The sequence below is a fragment of the Halichoeres trimaculatus genome, unplaced genomic scaffold, assembly GCF_033239565.1.
Source record: "Halichoeres trimaculatus isolate MK-OKI-2021-1 unplaced genomic scaffold, fHalTri1.1 fHalTri1_scaffold_7, whole genome shotgun sequence".
Lineage (NCBI taxonomy): Eukaryota > Metazoa > Chordata > Actinopteri > Labriformes > Labridae > Halichoeres > Halichoeres trimaculatus.
The window spans coordinates 22,827,990-22,847,452 of NW_027437185.1; the positions used below are offsets into that span (position 1 = coordinate 22,827,990).

General features: G+C 40.6%; 1 protein-coding gene across 1 annotated transcript; it reads right to left on the reverse strand.

Annotated features, from left to right (window-relative positions):
* Nucleotides 1-17,535, reverse strand: chrna6 (cholinergic receptor, nicotinic, alpha 6). The gene is made up of 7 exons (XM_074674516.1): nt 17,287-17,535; nt 5,141-5,280; nt 5,004-5,048; nt 4,820-4,929; nt 3,866-4,073; nt 2,752-3,747; nt 1-1,191 (listed from the first exon to the last, which is right to left on the reverse strand). Exons 1-7 carry the CDS (start codon nt 17,342-17,344, stop codon nt 1,066-1,068), a joined length of 1,683 nt encoding a protein of 560 aa, XP_074530617.1. The 5' UTR covers nt 17,345-17,535; the 3' UTR covers nt 1-1,065.
* Between the last annotated feature and the right edge of the window lie 1,928 nt (nt 17,536-19,463).

Below are 19,463 nucleotides of genomic sequence, written 5' to 3' on the forward strand. Positions count from 1 at the left end.
CTTAACAGAGGAAAGACGTTGTGCAGGATCTTTATTTATAATTATGACTTGACACAGTTTGTCATCTTTTAGGGTTTCACAGAAGTATATCCTACATTGTTCGATTCAAAATGTCCCTATACATTGTCATTTTACAGTGAAGTTGTGAACTCATGTGTGATGCATTAACATACTTAGTGTGACTGCAGGAGAAAACACATAATACATGTATTGCCACAGCCAGTGTCCTTTACATTAGCCATGCAAAACTCACCCGTATTTTACAAGTGTGTACAAGGAAAACACAAATCCTCAACAAACTGAAAATGGTGAAGAAAAAGTGGTAGAAAAAAGTATATCACAACATTTTATATGTCATTACCAGCTCTCAGACAATGTTACAGTGTTTGTCATTTACTAGAAATATACACTGACATCCTGAACCACATTTCTCACAACTGTATTGTCTTTATTTTAACAATGGAAATGTGGTAGAACAAAACACAAAAGCATATTGAGGTCCCCTTTTCTCAGTGATTTAAATCCTAAGAGCTCTTTCTCCATGGTAATTATCATATTGATAACTCAAATAATCACGTGACATTGTTAAACATAATATAAGACTGTACAATAGTAATGACTGTGTGGGTATACTGAGGTAATGTAGTGTAGGTAATAATGAGCACAATAAGAGAGATAAGCTGCAGGCAGTGGCAGGTTAGAACATGGCACTGGAGAGGAAAAGAAAGGGAAAGGAGAACAGATGCTGAAAAACTGTGACGAGGAAGAGAAGACCGGATAACAGCAATGTGTGCAAATTGACAGGGCAAGGCGAAGGAGAAATAAGGAAATGAGGGTGAGTCATGTGAGGAAATAGACAGCAGAAGGCTAGAAGTGTAAGCTGATTGGAAAACCAGAGAAGAGAAATACTCAGGAGAGAAAGAGGGGAACCTAAAGAAAAGTACAAAGAAGACATTGGTTCTGTGACGTGAAAGCGCTGTGGGGAGGGATAATTCCCAAAGTAATTCAGAATACAGACAGACAAAAGTAGACAAAAGAGAAAGAGACACAAGGAGGGAAAGCGTCTCATTTGAGAAAGCTGATGAGTGGCTGGAGGAAGAGTCCCAGTGTTCCCAGCACACACACCATCACAAAAACCCACAGGAAGATCCTGTCGATGACCATGGCCACGTATTTCCAGTCGTCCTCTACCTGGAGAAAGAGAAGGATGACAAGTTTGTGTAAAAGAGAAAAATGGAAACTATTTGGAGCAAATGAATTCATCTCCAAGTAGTCCTAGTTTCTACCTTTGTCTCTCCCCTCAATCATTTCTCTACACACTTGTATTCTCTGTCAATGTCCTTGACCTTCTCTCCTTTCTCTTTCTTCCTTTCTTTTCCTTCTATAACTCTCTATCTCTCCTATGTCTCTCTTGAGCTTTACTTTTCAGTCTTTCATTCTCTGTCATTCTCTGTCTTCTATCCTTTTCAGTCTTCAATGCTTTATACGGCTATTGATTAATAGTTGTGACACTGACAGTAAAAACCATTACATTCACTCAATGCCATAGCTGTATGGCTATGTGTGTGTATGAAATGAGTGTTCCTCAGTCAGGTGTGGACAACAGGATCACAGCTGCACTGACCATAATGCTATTGTGTGCTTATACAGGAGGCAGTATGGCTATTCTACAGGCATCAACCAAAGATCCCAGCTCTGCTAAGCAAAGATGGAGCTGAAGCAACAAACATATCAGGGCCATCCAGAGTGTGCAGGAGGCGTAAGCAAAGCCCTCCATCTGCAACAACCAAGCAGCTTTACGCTCCTTTTATAGCACTATGTAGATGCTTTTTATGGCATTCACAAAGCTAGGGAGAAAATTCATACTCTCTAAAGGTAACACATGCAGTTAAGCCTTTTCAGTGCTGTGTACATCTTGAGGACAAAAACAGTTCCCTCTTGATTTACTACTCATTTAGTTACCTGGTAAGAACGAGAGTCATCATGAGTGAATGTCAGTTGTGAACAGTGGTATAAGGCATTAAACAGCAACCATCATGCGTTAAGTTTGTTTTTTTATTTACACATAATTTTAGATTACATGAATAATCTCTGAGGATTTTTCGTTTTCCAGGGATGAATGGTGCTTAATTTCACCTATAACTGAACTGTGCAACTGAAATAATAATGATAAAAAAAAGTGTTTCGTAGCACATAGAGAGATCTGAAGCAAGACTTATTCAATTGTTTCATTATGCAGAAAACAATGAGCTCAAGAAGGTATTACACTGTTATTGGACCCCCTGCTGAGTGAAACCTCTGCACAAGTAGAAAGAGACTTCCCAAAATAAACGGGAGATCACGTGTGTATCTAGATCTCTTGAGATATTCCAAATAAACACATGAAAAGTGATGAACTTCCTCACAAACTGTAGATGAAGAAATGCAGTCGAGCTGGCAAAGGCTCATAAATCTGTTGATTTTCTTTTCAATGATTTCTGGTGTTAGTAATGTTAGAAGAGAGTCTCTCACATAGTCACTTTTTCTGCCAGTCCCAGATCTTAAGATTGGTTGGCTCTGGCTGAGTAACTGTCAAAGCTCAATGATTAGTTTAGTGTGATGTTAGACGAACATAGTTGTACTTTGAGAGACTTAAAAATCCCAATATGATTTTACCGAAAGATTACTTAAATGACAGACATCTGTTCTACATTTTAAGACAATGTTTAATGACTTCAAGTTGACAACACAGACATTAAGCCGGATTAGTACCTCTTTGGCTTTGTTGCGAGTTCTCATGTTCTCTGCAATGTACTTCACGCTCTCAATGGCCTGCTTGATTTCTGGCGACACCACAGAAAAGGCAACCACAGCGTTGACTGGGGAGGGTGTATTAAGTTGCCTTGGCAGCTTGGGCAGCTCTGACTCCTGGGGCCCCTGACTCTGGGGGGCCTGAGGCGGGGGAGGTGGTACCATTGGTGGTGGGACAGGGGTGGGTACTTCCTTACCCCTGTAGGGGAACCTCCTGTTCATATCCCGCTTCTTGTCTCGGCTCAGGTCACCGTATTCCACGCAGTTCATTGGACCACCCGCTGAGGTGGACCCTCCTCCTCCTGCACCACCGTCCAGAGATGGACACGGCACACCCCCAGTTATACCCCCAACGCTTACACTTGTCGAGCTGCTTCCTCCTCCTATGCTGTTCTTTCTCTTCTTGTTTCCACCAATGCCCCCTCCTCCTGCTGTGATAGCGGGTGAAGAGCAGCCCTGATCGATAGGCCGCCTCATCAGCATCACCCTGGGCAGCACCCCAAGGAACACAGTCCTCACCCACTCCGGCATAGTATGAGTCATCGGGGTGCGGTAGTGGACATTCAGCACAAACACAGTGATGACGATGCTGAGAGTGACAAAAATCATTGTGAATAGGAGGTACTCTCCAATCAGAGGAATGACGAGTGACGTTGAAGGGATGGTCTCAGTGATGACCAGCAGGAACACAGTGAGGGACAAGAGGACTGAGATACATAGGGTGACCTTCTCGCCGCAGTCAGATGGTAAGTAGAAGACCAGCACTGTGAGGAAGGAGATGAGGAGGCAGGGGATAATGAGGTTGATGGTGTAGAAGAGAGGCAGGCGGCGGATGTAGAAGGAGTATGTGATGTCTGGGTAGATCTCCTCACAGCAGTTGTACTTGATGTCGTGCTTGTAACCTGGTGCATCGATGATCTCCCACTCACCACTTTCCCAGAAGTCTTTGAGGTTCACCTAAAAGGAGGCAAAAACTTTAAGTGTTGAATAGTTGGAATTAAATGATTTACAAGAGAAAAACAAGTGCATAGACTAAAGACTTTGTTATTATTTCCATTACAACACTCCTCCCCACCTTTGAACCGATCAGCACCAGGTCAATCTTGGCCTTATCATAAGTCCAGGAGCCAAACTTCATGGAGCAGTTCTGGTAGTCAAAGGGGAAGTAGGTGATGTCCATGGGGCAGGAGGATTTGAAAATAGCCGGAGGGACCCAGGTGATTGTGCCATCGAACTTAAGCAAAGCCTTGGTTTTGTCTTCCACAAGAAAGTCGCCGACAGCACTGTGAGAGGAGGCGTTTGTTTTGGAAGAAGATGAAAATGTCATTTCACTTTGAGGCCATCACAACATTTAATTCAAAAGGTCAGAAAACAGAGGGCATAAATAAATCATGTAAGAACATACTGTAGCTTGAGGGCAAACTCTGCATTTAGACCAACAATCATCACATCGTGTGACTACTGATGAGGACTGAAAACAGCTGTGTTATTGGTAGCTATAGCATAAATGATGAAAAGGAAGCATGACATGATTATTTATGCAGTCATATGTTGTTCTTCTTCTCTGGGAAGCAGATAAATGAGAAATGAGCTCACATTTACACAGATGCATTTGGTTCCCATACGATTCAGACAGAATTCTAACAAGCCTCGTCTTGGTCTGTCCAGTTAATTTAAGCAAGAGCAGGCTCAGTAAGATGACTCTGAGCAAGTATTTTCTTCTTCTTCTTTCTCCTCTTCTTTTTTTGCAAATAATCAGAAGACTCCAAATACTTTAAATGAAGCGTTTATCTGTAATGCTTTTGAAACGAGCAAAGAACTGCCTGATCACATTCTATTAAGCATCTAAAAACTGGAGATGAACTGATGACAGGTCATGTCTTTGTAAATGTACATACATTGGTCTTTGCTTGGCATGCAGAAAATGACACATCACACAGTTTTTAAAGGAAAATGTACTAAAAAAAAACTCAATAAAACAAAAACAGGCATGGAGCATTTTTTTTGGGATTGGAGTGGTGAAACATACTTGTTGTACAAGACGATGTCCGGCCTCCAAATTTTATTCGACGGAACTCGTATGAACTCAATCCCGTCAAACTCAATGGGGGCCCATCTCAGTTTGTAGTCGTTCCAGATCTAAAAGATAAATGAAACTTAGCACAATTCAGTGAGAAATTTAAGAGAAACCCAAAAAGTCAAAAATCACTTACGTGTCTCAGCCACAGATTAGTTTCCATAATCTGATTGACCTCATCCTGTAAGGAGAGTAAAAGACACATTAGTCATTACAAAGATAATCCATGTGATTTTATAAACTAAGAGGTGTCTTTCTCCTTTCCGCTCTTACCACTTTGACCAGCTGAGATATGGAGACCTCAAACTCCACTGTGACGGGGTCTGATACATTTTCCACTGGTCGGATGAACTGGTTGTACCTCCTGAACAACCTTCGGAATAGTCTGTCCTCCCCTTTGGACGTGAAACACCCTATCAAAACAAAAAGATCAACACTATTAAATACCTAATAACACTTACAAGGTGAGTAAAATGATGGTGGAAATTGCAATACCACTGCTAACCACTGGGAGTAACTGGGAGCAGCAATTGTTCTGAAATAAATAAATAAAAACATTTCAAGTGTTATAGAAAAAGCTTCATGTTATGCATTTTTATTAATGGTGTTATTATATTTCGGGTTTTCACCTACAAAAATGATAATTATGATCTTGTCATACAGCGATATATTTAACAGAAACCAAAATAATAAACCAATACCATTTTTATTTGTCATATTACTGTTCTACCTTAATTTGTTTCAAATAAAGACACGTACGCAATCTGTCTACTGAAGGAAACAAAAACATGCAGTTTGATTTTGATGAATTGGCCCATTAACAGTTTAACAGATGAAATTTGCACTTCATGAAATAAAGGCTGTAAGTGTGAGAAATGTGTTCTGAGCAACATTTTGGTTGCTATCGTAAGAAGAAGAAAAGACTGCAAATTTTTCAAAATCTGACGATATGTGTTTAAAAAGAAAAAAAAAAGAAAGAAAAGGTCTGCCATTAGCTAGAGGGTATTGGTGGAAGTGTGTGCGTGTGTGTGTGAGGCTGGGCTGAAGGTCATATTGTGGAAAACTGCCAGTAGTAACACTGGTGCCTTGGATGGCACACAGATCCACGCCTGTCCAAGCAGAAAATGTGGCCTCACTTGGGACAGCACACACTCACACCACCAGCAGGACCCCAGAAACACTCTGCCAGTGGCTTCAAAGGGCTACAAATCCTCCATACATTATCACACCACCACACAGAGAAGCACGCAATCTGCTCTCTTTTGACATCCTCTGCGCTTTTATTGAATTTTCTTCCCTTAACATTCACAACTTGATAACTAAAGCATTAGAAGTGAATCAAACTGTATTTAAACTGACTGACTGATGTGGTTTGGTCATAGATATACAAGCAGAGATATAAAATAATATTGATAAGATTTATTTTCGAGTGTCTTCTTCCTTATCATAGCTCTCAATCCAAGGAGTGCTGCAGTTGTTATCTGCTGCAGTCTGAGACCATCAGTTTTGCTCTTACAATGTTAAATGAAGAACTTTGGAAAAACACGCTTCACTAGAATGGAAAATGGGGTACAACCCATTTACACACAAAAGGCCAAGTCCTGGAAAGGTTTCTCTTCTTGACAACAACTAAATAATACATTGCTTTTATGATGGTGCACTTCCCCCTCAATATAAGTATTTTTGCTCTTTTAAAAGCAGCAGCAATGGACAACTGGCCCACAATATTGTTTGGAATTTTAAAAATAAACTTTCTCTTTCTTCACCATCTATTATATTCTACCTTAAGTGTTTTTTTAAATGTTTTAAACTGTGGGTTATGCAAATAAGTTATAATATTTTTCAATCTAATGGGCATGACTGAGAAATAAATTATTAGATATATAACCTGCAATGATTCACTGCAGCCTACGTAACTTACGAAACTAGAAGAACAAAGCTTGAATGACTGGGGTGTAAAATCAGTCAAGTAGGTGGTTGTGTTTTATGCTCAAAAATGAGAGAACGCTGAATATTGACTGTATGTATTTTTTTAGTTGGACCTCCTACCATACCCACGGGTATTGACTTTATTTTTATCCCTGATGTGTACTTTTCTTCAGTAACAGTTATGTGCATGTTTTTTGCCAGCACATCTACATGTCATGAGTGAAAAGAACTTTTAGAAGGGATGGTACTTTGAGAAGTATCTTTCCATCAGTGAAGATTTTATATCCTGAAACAAATATTTCATATTCACTGTCAATGGGGAAGTAAACTCATAAAGCACTTTGTTCTCTTATTTCCACTGGGAGTCTCAGATGAACATCTTGCAGACATCTCAGATTACATTCTGTCTGGTTTCACTGAATTAGACTTGCCAGGATCAGGGGAATAATAGTGCTGGTGAAGTTGACTCTCGTCAGGAAGCACTGATTCTGTATGAACACCGTGGGCATGCTCCTGAAGCTTCATAACAGGTTTAAACAACACACAGCTGACACAGCTCAGCGATGCTTACTGAGCTTAAAGATTTAAAAAACACTTTCAACACTTATGTAATCGCAACATCTGGCACACATTAAACAATGAACAAACATAAACATCCATTCAAGTCCAGACTATAGTTAGACATACACAAAGGTCAGATTTATGCTAAAGGGTGCAGCGCAGCGTAAATTATACAATTACATAATTTTCTCCCCTGCGTCACAAATACATTAGAATTCAAATCTTTGTCTGACCCAACTTTAAAGTGCAAGTCTGATAGAGAACAAGAACACACCGTGTACACAGGGTGCAATAAGCTATTCAAGTTCACTGAGGTGAATAAAAAGAATCAGGTCAGCCTTTTCCATACTCATGTTTATTCTCCCAAATATTTTCTGCTGCTTTAATTTTGCTTAATGAAGCAAAAGCTGTGGGTCCCCTTTTTTATCATAATAAGTTAACTCACTAAGACTCTATTAAAACTGGTCAGATCCAGCTCCAATTCACAGTGGGTAAGAGCTTGAATTATACTACAGTAGCTTCAGAACTCTCCAGAAGTTTTCTGAGGTCACTGGTAGAGTCGAGTTGAGTCTTATTGCTTAATGAAGAGGCCTCTCTCCTGAGACACTTGTATAATTTCAGCTCTTGGTACCTGACTTGAAAACTGCCCGCCGCTGCCTGATTCACCGCACTCCCTGAACCTTGTTTAAGCTTCTAATTGGCCAAGGGGAAACCAGGGCAATTATAATCAGTCAATTAATTGGACCTTTTGTTCACTGTGACTTAAAAAACTTAAGCTGGTGTTTTTTTTCCCCTCTCTTGGCACAGTCACTCCCTCAATTCTCTTCTTTGTCCTGCCACTAAAGATTTAACTGGTCTTAATTTGAAGGCAGTTAATTATAACCTTTGACCTTTTACCCCCGGTGGATTCTGCAGGGTACTTTTACCCTTCATCTTAGCACATAGAGCATTTATACAAACACAGGAGAGATATCAGGCAGGATTTAAACCACTTTTTCAGAATAACTGAGGATGATATGTACTGTTCTAATTTACCACTTTATCTGTCCAATAGAAATAAATTACAAGTTGAATCTGAGGCCAAGTAATTCAATGGACTTAAACACCTATATTGTTTAATAAACAGGCTATTTATTTTTTTTAATAAATTACTGAAAAAATGTTTACCATAAATAAAATGCCAATAAACATGCGATACAAAAATGTACAGCTATGCAAGCATCTGTGAGAGGTTGATACTTTTACATGGCATTGTCCTAAACTATTTCCTGATATTTTTCAAACTCAGTGGATGATTTAATGTGTCCATGTTTGCTTATCACAGATACTAAACTTGGTGTTGGTTGGTTCAGGGAAGTTTCCAGTCAGGATTCAATTATGGGCGCAGTGAGTAAGCCGGGTCTTAAAAAACGAACCACTCAGGCCATTGAACACCTAAAGGTTTGCTGTATTTGTGTTTTGCACTTTATCATTCGTCTTTTGAATGGACTGCATTGCAATCTTAGGCAATATTGAGCAGGTGAGTGTCAGGTTTGGGAATTAACAGCGTAAGCTACCAAGAGTGGTGCTGGTTAAGTTGTCCAAAGTTGGTTGTGCCTTAAATATTTATAGTGGTAGTAAAAATTACAGCAACCAAAAAAATTACTCCAGAAGTCTGAACTAAATTTGTCTTTTTTCAGTTCACTTGCTCATGGCTTCAGAAATAGGCCCTTTGTGTCAGACAGCGAAAATAAGACTTGTCTTGTCTCCTTTCACTGACTTCCCATCACGGTAGCAAAGTGTTGAGGCTTTGTTCTAACGCAAATGACGCCAAGTCAACCACTCATGCATTTCCTTAAACAGCCCCATTGATTTAGAATTAGCAAACCAAACATTGAGTCTGTCTGTGTCTCTTGTGGCTTTGGAAGCCTAAAAGCTGCAGATAGACCCGTGGCCTGTGGGAAGCTCTTTGATCAGGCATGTGCTTAACAGGATGAGCCTGGGAGCAAGTGGTGGACACTGAAGGAACTAATTACCCTCCAATAATTCGCTGCTGACAGTGTGTGTGAGTGGAGTGGTGCATGGAAGAAGGGGGGGTTACAAAGAAAGAGTGGGAGAGAGGCGATATGAGGAGAAAAGTGGCAGCAAGAACAAGCAGAGAAAAGCTTGATAGCGTGTCTTCGCTCTCCAGGGTTTTTGATGCCCTGGCTGTGACATGTTGAATGACGCACACGAGGATCCACAGATTACTGCGTGAGCCGTGGCCGTTCCATTAAACATATGGTGCACGCTTCAGCCCATGTCTTCATGTTTGTCAGCTTGCTTATGTACTGTACATACATGTTTTTGTATGTACGCCTTTATGAATGCTCATGTTCTTGTTTGTGTAGTGTTTGTCCACTCACCTTTGACTTGACTCACTCTAAACAGCACATGATTTGTTTTCACTGATGCATGAAATTCTTGCTTACATGATTTCACCTGAAGAGATGTGGAGGTTTTGGGGTCAGATCATCTGCACATGCTATAAAAAAGAGGACTTATTTACATCCCTTTCTTCACCAAAAAAAAAAAAAAAGTGTTGTTTGAGTCATGCATGCACCTCCTTGCAGATTCACTTTGGTGTTCTGCGTGTCCCAAGATAAGCATGCTATGTCATTGAGGATGATATCACTAAAGATTTAAACAGCTGACATGGCTGTGTGGAAGAATAGTTAAATCAAAGCCAATGTTGCAACTCTCTGGTCTAATAGAAACAGAGTTGTGTCTTGTCTGGAGTAGGAAGTCGTGTTTGTTTTTAAAATCACTGGCAGTCGCAGCTGCCATTTGTGTAGTAATCAGAGGAAAGGTCTGCTTATCTCTCCTGCAGTGAGGCTGGAGGAGGCCTGCTGATCTTGCATGCCAGCAGTATTAGCTGTGGTGACACGCATCTTTTATTTTTGTTCTGACTGAAGTCTTTCCAATTGAAGATTTCAGGTGTTAACATGGACTGTGCTCTAATATGACCTGGTGTTAACATGCCAATACTTTTTTTTAGGAGCAGCTGTGGTTAGAAGAGCAAATGTGATAAAAGCATCATGTAGTAATCTTACTCAGGGGCTACCTGTGAGCACAAACATATAGTGCACAACTAAACTCATCTTACCTTTCCTCTATTTAGTGGTGTAGTTACTGTTTTGTCAGTGTCAACAGACAACAAATGTAACAAAGCACATTTCAAATACCAAATATCCTTATTTATTTGTGGTCAGGTTGGCGTTCTTGATTTAATGTTACCTGTGATTAGTGTATGTAAGATGTTTAAACTACACCTTCAGAAAGCCAGCCCAACTTCATATTGATCCTACAACAGCAAGAAACAAATCAAAATCCATAAATGAAATGACATTTTTGCAACTCCAATCCTAGCAATATTTAAAACTTGCAATGCAATTCCAATTAGATCTACAGATGTACATCAGTATTGACACTGATAGTTTCAGGTAGGTTTTAAATATCTATCCAGAAAGACCTGGATCTGAAATGCTGCTCCCGCTGCAGATGGCTCCCTTCATTGCTGGGTTTTCTGATGCAACAGTTCTGCTCACGACATGATGTTAATTTGGAGGGCGAGATACATGTTTTAACAATGGAGGGCTGCATCATCGCCACAGCTATGTCACCCACATAGTTACTACAGCAACCCATGTGTGTGTTGTGTGGACACACATATCTGTGAATGATAATGCAGAGAGTGTCTTAAAGATCTGCCTTTGCCTTGTAAAAGAGGAAAAAAAGTGAAGTGTTTTTTTTTTAGTTCAAGGAACCGGGAAGAATCTTGAAAGCAGCTCTCCGAAGCTGCTTTCAGACGTTGCCAAAGGGTCGTGAGTTGTCATAATTCATCCACTTAATCCTTGGCTCTACCCTCACCAACAGCCTCAAGCTCTGAGTGGTGGGAAAGCAATGAGATAATGGAAACACCAGATCAAATTACTTGACAGCTGTAGTTGTGCTTAAAGTCAGAGTTAAAAACTGAGCTTCTGATCTGACAGGAGTCAGTCAACAGTGTCCTCCCTCTGACTCTCCACCAATAAACTGCAAAGATAATTGTTAAGCAAAACCCAGGAAATGCTGAAAGGAGTTCAATTTTCCACTGTGGAAAGTTTCTGCAAAGAAATTCTTGAAGAAAGCTTGTGGGGCTGCTGACCCAGACAAGGTTAAGTGAATGGAAAATGGGTGAAAGCATGGACGGATCAATGGAGGGCTTACTTTTCTTCTGCACTGTACTACTGATGGATTCTGAGAAGGAAGCTCTCACGAGGACACCCAGGAAAGTTTTATTTTTTTCTAGCAAATGAAGTCAGTCTTAACCCCCTATAACTCATCTTTTTGTCAAAAGATAATTAAGTTTTATTATTTTTATACATGAACGCAATTAGTTCCACTTTAACAACTCAGATGATGACCACATACAAAGACTAAGGTGATAGATTTGGATGAAGATAATGGTTTAAAGGACAGCAGAAAGATGCCCATCTCCTTGAGTTTTGAGGACTACAAGAAAAAGCTGCAGTTCCAGATTTATAGACTTTTTAGCAAGGTACCTCAGTTTCAAAACTCTCTCATGTGTGGTGTAATTTAAGGTTTTTTGCCATATTTAAACCTTCCTGTCTAATGTCTCGTAAAGACAGCTTGACCTGTGCCGGTTCCGGGTTCCAAACCTAATTTTGAACCAGCCAACATGTTTGAACCAGAGAAAAAAAAGGTTCAGAACTTGAAAGATGGTTCACGAACATGGAACATCATCAGGGGGCGTGTCAAATTATGAAGTTGAAATAACCCCCACCCAGTTTCTTTCCATTTTAACTGGTCATAACGTGGGCTGGTTTGTTAGAATGCCACCAAGATTCTGAGAATCCAGAATGGTACTGGTTCAAGAACCAGAAACATGCCATTGTGAAAACCCTCGAAGATGGCCCAGAGGCACAGTACCATGTACCAAGATGTTGATGTAAGCTGAGAAAAAAAAATTGGCAATGCTGAAATTTTCAGCCTAGCTCCCAAATTAGGTTTGAACATAATTCCCACCTCTGAAGGTGAAGAGCCAATGACAACTTGGGATTTTTCTGAAGTCACACTTGGGATGACAAGTCTTATTTTCAAGTGGCTTCATGCCAGCTCTGGCCACCCCTCTGACTTCTCCCCCAGAAACACAGCATGTGCCATTTACAAATGCGCCAATAGGTGAACCACAACATGCTGTATTTTAAAGGCTTCATTTATGTGATAACAACCTTGAGTAAACAGATACATCCATAATTAATAACATTTCATGCCAGGCTGAAACCTGTGATAGCCCACATCAGCTTGACATAGGCAAAGTACTTTGGACACATGGGAAAACATTCCATATAAAAGAAAATAAAAGGAGTGGGATGGGTTAAACCAACAACAATTCTGTCCAGCTACACAGGAAAAAATGCTCAGAGCCGTCTTATCTGAGGCATCTGTTATTTGGGCAACCTCATTCCTATTTTCCTGCTTCTCACCATCTCTCCATCCATCCTAATGCGTGACTCAGTTCATCACCAGCACTCAACACTAGGACGTCCCAGAGGAATCAGGCAGGAGGGATGTCTGGAGGAGGATATCTGAAAGTGCGTGTGTGTGTGTGTGTGTGTGTGTGTGTGTGTGTGTGTGTGTGTGTGCGTGTGTTAGGTAATTGGAGGGGGGTATGATGGTTTAAGCCCATCCATAGGGGTGCTGCCTCCGCCTGTAGTTACAGCACATGTGTGCCAGGGAAGAAGTGGAGGGTTCAGTTGCGATAATCATATGACAATCGCGTTAAGAGGATTCTCAAGCCACCACACAGTCCTTAAGCCACACGCACAGCAACTCACACATAGACAGTGATTGCCTGTCAGACTGTAATGCAACTCTATTGCTTCTGGGAGGGATACCAGAGAGCTGTTCTGTAGTTCCAACCTCTGAAGAGCATTTAAGTCTGACTGCAGAGCAAGCAGAGTACTCCAGATAACCGCTTCATGGGTTTCATGAAAAGAAAGTTTGATTTTTGCTTTTCGCACTAGACGTGCTCCAGCCTTCATTGTTTTAAGACATGAAGTTGACCTTCTCCTCATTAAAGACCTTTTTTTGAATAATTCGTTGCTTGCACTTGCTACTCTCTCAGGCAGAACTAGTTTGAAAAGGAAGATCCCCTTTACTCTGTCAACACAGAGGGCAGCCTATTAAAATGCACAGTCAAGTGAGATAAAGCCTGAAATATGATGCGGACCAGATCAGTCTAATGCAGGCATGGCTGGACATTTCTCTCAGCTATTTCTGCTGGAGATGATGCAGTCAAGATGCTGTGGGGAAATGCATCATGCAAATTTACAAATTCTAATCCTCTGCTGTTTGCTGATGTGTATTTCAGTGTACTACACAGGCTATGACTTTCCCCCAAATATAGTACCTCCAAGTAGCAGCCAGCGCTTCTTCAAGCTCTCATACTCAAAATTTAGGCAACTAAAAGCCAGGTGCTGTTTAGAATGAAATACCAGGATCCCATGGACGGTGGGATCAGCGTTTCCTCTGTGACAGGGACAAATCTACTGATCCTGGATGGGGGAAGACAATACCTTCCGTATCCTGCTAATCAGTCCCCTACTGGGAGTGTGAGTGTGTCAATGTGTGTTTTTCAAGCACTTATCTACATACACAGCCCCTGCACGGAATTGTGAAAAAAGCCAATGATGGCTGGAGGGATGAAGGAGAGGAGATGTAGAGGACATAGTGGAGTAAAGAGGAGGGTGAGGGCAGAATCCTTTCATCTTGCCAGGGTTGCCCTCTAGAAATATTCAAGTTAACAACCTCTTATGAGCAAGGACACACAGCAGATCTCTTTTCCCTCTTGCAAAATCTGTTCCTCTATAAGAGTGTTGACACCGTCATCCTTTCCCAGCATCATTTTCTTGTTCCTTTTGAAATTTGTTCAGTTCAAGGGCAGAACGACAAAGCAGTCAGCTGTAGCAAATCTCTCCAGCTGGAGAGAATGACAGGGAGAGTGAGAAAGAGTCCATCCCACGTGTCGTACAGACGGAGACACATCCCTGCCCCTCCACTCTGACTCTGCATCAGGTTACAGGATGTGTGAATCTAGTGTCTTTTACATGACGACTGGAGCTTGACAGTATGACAGCACTTAGTGTTGCTCCCACAGGGGATCACATCTGGGACCAACTCACTGCAACACTCAGAATTCCAGGCTGAAAAATAAATAACTTAAATCATTTCCACAAACGAAGCAGTTATTCAACTTACAGCCAGATTTACTACTCCTTCTGCAGTCTGTTAAAAGCACAGTCTGTTCTCTGAAAATAACCAGCAGTGTGAACAGGATAGACTGAAGGCTTTAGTGTTTCCATTACACTCTGATCAAACCATTCAAACTGCCTGAAAAACCCAAATTAAACTGAAAACAAACTGACAATATTTTTTTCTTTTTTTTGGCTCCAATCTTGCGACATAAAAAAGTATGGATAGGTGTAGACTGCTAAAAATAGATAACTAGCCATAACAGATTAGTTAGCTTGCCATATAGTTATGGTTAGTCTTAAGAACCAAATCTTCTCTAATTATAAAACTTGCTGAATGAGTTGTTTTGTTTTTCTACTTTTGAGTAATTTTTGTGACGCAGAGACATAAAAGAGCTTCGGTTTTCCTCTAACAATGACTTGCACAGCATCTTCTTATGCTAGCTATTAGGGCTGGGACGATATGCTATTCTTGCGGTTTGATTCTATTACGATTTTTGGGGTGCCAGTTCGATTTCAATATTTACAATTTTTGCAATTTTTGGTTTGCTTTTTTAACCTAAGACCATGGGAAAAAGTTAAATGATGATGTCTACAGACTGTATCAGGAGCCATATTTTCTCATCAAATGCACATCACGTGAGTCAGAGAGAAACATTTCACCCTCTGCTGGAGAAAAGTGGTAACTTTTTTCCAATCTAGTTTATAAACAAAGGCTGCAATGAAGAATTTTGATTCTAAAAAAAACAAAAACATTTTTTGACAAAGAATCTGGATTGTAATATTGGCAAACAAAAAATCCTGATATATCCATTTTCTTGTTTTTCTCTGACCCCTACTAGCTATGATATTAGCCTTTGACTCTCGTGCTTTATGTATGATTTGCTTCAGCTACCTTGAATGAATATTAAAAAACCAGGGCACAATAATACATTTTTACTCTAGATCTATTCCTAAAGCATGTAGATTATAAAAACAGTGTTTATTTCTTAAAGGGTGCTTTGGATCCCTGTAGATGAACTTAATGCTGTGTATCTGAGCATCTGCTGTTAATTCAATGGCTGGAGCTCTTTATGTCAGGAAGCAGAATATTCCCTGTGAGATAACAAAACTAATGCTTTAGAACCTATTCAGTAGTTTGACAGCTGCTCTGATAGTAAAAAAAAAAAAACGTACCAAAAAATGTTACTATCTCAACCTGTTTAACTGACAGACATTTAGATGAAACATAAAAAAAGAAACAGCAATGCGCTCTTTGAACAGCCACTGGAAAGCAGGACATGTTATTGTCCACATAGATAGATGCACATTATACTTCATGGTCTTGTTGGTAAAGGAGTGTTCTAAATAAAACCAGCAACTATGCAACCCTGGAAGTTGCATAGTTGGAATTCAGGATTAGAATAACCACTCTGCTGCATGTGAATGCTGCACAAAGTTTTGCTTTCATGCATTTATCTATTCTTTGTTTGGGTTTGGGTCCTTTGGGAGCCACTCAAGGATCCCACTTCAAAATCTGCAGTTTTATAGCACTCAGGAGACTGTCAGCCTTACATGAAACAGGAGGCAGAAGAAGGAAGAGCTAATGTGTAGAGGTTATTTTGGAAACAAAACAAAAGAGCAAAACGGATCAAACAGGAAGCCAAACAGAACTGAGACAACCTGACAGAGCGCTCCCTCTGTGATCTCGTGTCACAAGCTACAGACGTCATATCAAACCACAAGGGAATGGAGGTTTTTTTTTCCCTACATAACTTGCTCTCCAATTTTTGCTGCATTTAAGCAGCACTTAAGACTTTCAGCTACCACTAGCAACTACTTAAGCACTCAATTTCTGCAGAGGAAGACACTCAACCCTGACCTCTGACACTTGTGGGTGGAGCCAATGCAGCACACATCCCTGCACATCTGGAAGATGCAGACTTGAAATAAACACTGACAAACATTAGGCTGCTGCGGTGGGGATGTATGTCATCCATGCATTGGTTAGTTAAGCGCAAGGATGGCTGCTTCGTGGCTGCTGGATGGGGTGAGATAGAAACCATGATACATGTCATGAGATTTTATCCCCACAGAGAAATGAGCACCATGTGAATGTTTAAATGCACCCATTACTGCGTGCCTCCAAGTTCCATTAGCCCTCCCCCAGGCGCGACTGCACAAGTTTTAAAAGGATATTAGACAACCTATTCACAGGGTGTGTTTACTGGGAGAGTGTTGCTGTTTCCCAGATCAAAGTCTTAAACAAACGTTCAGGATGGAGCAGCAGAACTAAAGCGTGGCATATTTCTATGTGTGAGTGTGTCTTCATATGGTTTTCGCTACTTATGACCAAGTTCTGTTTTACACAAGTCATCCTGTTTGAATCACACCACAAGTTAGTTTGCAGCTTTTCCTATTAAGATTAAGATTTAATAACCGCTACACTTGAGCTTTTGTTGTTGAATTTTAGCGCACTGAGTTTTCACCCAGGCGCGCACAGAGGCGGTGAATTGAGGTGAATCTGGCGACATAAAACTTCAAAGAAAGCAAGCAGCAAAGCTATGTAGCATAGAATAATATACAGCTGAATTAGGAATAGAATTACAGGAGTCCCCAGTGTAATGCTACTTTCTGCGAGATGAGCACCGATCTACCGCGCTGAGCCTGACTTACCTTGCGCTGCGAGGAGCACAAGCAGGAGGATGTTTATTAGTTTCCCGGAGAAATTCATCGATACATGGGCGCTCGACAACGCTATCAGCAGATAAAAGATTATTCTGTATGGTTGAAGTCTTGATGGGAGTCTTCAGAAACGTCTTTGGAAAGTGAAGATTAGAGGAACATTTTCCTTTGCGCTCCTGACCGTGGAGAGGATGGACTCGCGACGCGCTCTCCCGACATGAGCAACTTCTGCACGTCCCGCCTTCCCCCCACCTCTCTCTGTGTCCCTGCCTCTTGCACTCCCACTCACCCACCCACTCACCCAAGGGCCAAACCCAGCGACCTGACTCACAGTGACTCACAGGTGATAAGTTTGGAATAATGAAATGGTTTTCAAACATGGCTGGCTCGAACAGAATCGCCACGGGTTTGCAAGTCCCACTGCGTGCATGTCTCTTTGAACATTTTTTCTCATGTTCCCTCTCGGAATCAAATTTCCCTACATTATAACAAGTTTCACTTTGGATTTTAACATGTCCGATGAAGTTCAAAATGTTCTTGAAACATAAAAAATATCACCGACATGAGGAAATAAATCATTTATCTTCTAAATTTGGCTATAGAATGAGGATTTTTGTATATTTAGCAACAACTGAAATATCAGCATCCTCATATTATCCTCATATTATCTTAATTAACACCAAAGAAAGATTCAGCCCACACACACACACATGCAAACACACACACACACACTTAGATCACATATTTTCACTGCTGAGCTATAAATGACCTATTTAGTCACTTAATTGATTTTGTATGCATAACAATACTCAGGCAGCTTAAAGCATTAGCAGCTCTATAATAGAGTCTTGCAGGCTGCAGCGTCTGTCCAATTCAAATAATGGGAGCTATTAATGCACAGCAGTATTACATGGGATTGTACTGATAAGCATACACTTTCTGACTGACCCATTGTGACAGAGAAATGTGCTGTAGTGGTTCTTAGACTAAATAAATTTACTCTCACCGAAACATGTGCAGTTTTTCATGTTGAAGCCTTTCAAGGCTCTAAGGACATTTTGAACCATTTCATTGATGCAGAAGTGGATCTTAAGTGTCCTTGGTGTTAAGTTTACCCAACTACTTTAATATATCTTTTGAAAAACCCCGTCACACATGCCCAGTGCTGATACTTTATTTGGCATTAAATAACAGGACAGGGAAAGTAGCTTTCAGCTGCTTTGTTATCTTGTGTATTTCACTGAACTGTGGGTATGTTTTGAGCACATTGCGCAGCACCCACGTGTTTTGTTAACATCACAGGATGCGTGTACTCTGACACTCAGTCATCTAAAGACACTTTTCATGCTCAGAAACCGTTACATCTGCTTGGAATTAGTTTTGTAAAGTGGATTTATGATGAGCACTAAATGTCCTGTGGTTTGTTATAAAACATTTTGAACAATCTGTAACATTGCTGTCAGAACTTAATGTGATTTTTCCTGTGGAGTATAACCACTACAAGGAACCCAAACATCTCAACGCAGCAGGTTCCATTCTGATGCTGATTGACATTAGCAGTTGAAAGGTCACAAGTTTGGGAGATAAAAAGAGGAACTCCTCCTCCTCCTTTCAAGTTTGTTTTTGAGTTTAACTTAAATTGTTGCTCGCATGGAATGAAAATGGGAGCCATGGAATGACCACCATGGGTCTGTATGTGTATCTAAAATGAGACAAAATACTGGATGTAAGCAAGGTAAAGAGCTTAAAAATGTTAAACAGCAGAGAAAGATGCAAAGAAGGTGTGATGGGTGAAACTGAAGGGATATACGCAGCTAAGAGGCAGGAGAGAGGGAGACACAGAGAGATACACTCAAGTCAGCTTAACATGAAATGTTAAAAAGCTCCAGAACTGACGTTGTATGATGAGGGAGTGTCACCCGGAGAGAAGGGAGCGAAGAAGAACAGAAACGGGGACTGTTTTTTGGCTGCTTGATTTGTTTCACTGTGACAGTCAGTGAGTGTATTTGCACAGATGTGTTTTTTTATTTAACAAGTTCGAGAGGAAATCTGAGAAATGGTCTAAATCTGAAAGCCCAAACTTCAAACAAATAGGGGAGTTTATTTTTCTTTCTTTCATGCTGTTTTTTTCAGCTTATTTTTTACTTTTCTTGCCCATCTTTCTACCC

Bases quoted from the DNA above. Each gene is read 5' to 3' on its own strand.
- chrna6 (XM_074674516.1), bottom strand. From the start codon at position 17,344: ATGAATTTCTCCGGGAAACTAATAAACATCCTCCTGCTTGTGCTCCTC. The intron at 5,281-17,286 runs GTAAGTCAGGCT...TTGTTTTGATAG, and splicing joins TGTGCTCCTCGCAGCGCAAG to GGTGTTTCACGTCCAAAGGG. The intron at 4,074-4,819 runs GTATGTTTCACC...CTCCTCTCACAG, and splicing joins GACATCGTCTTGTACAACAA to TGCTGTCGGCGACTTTCTTG.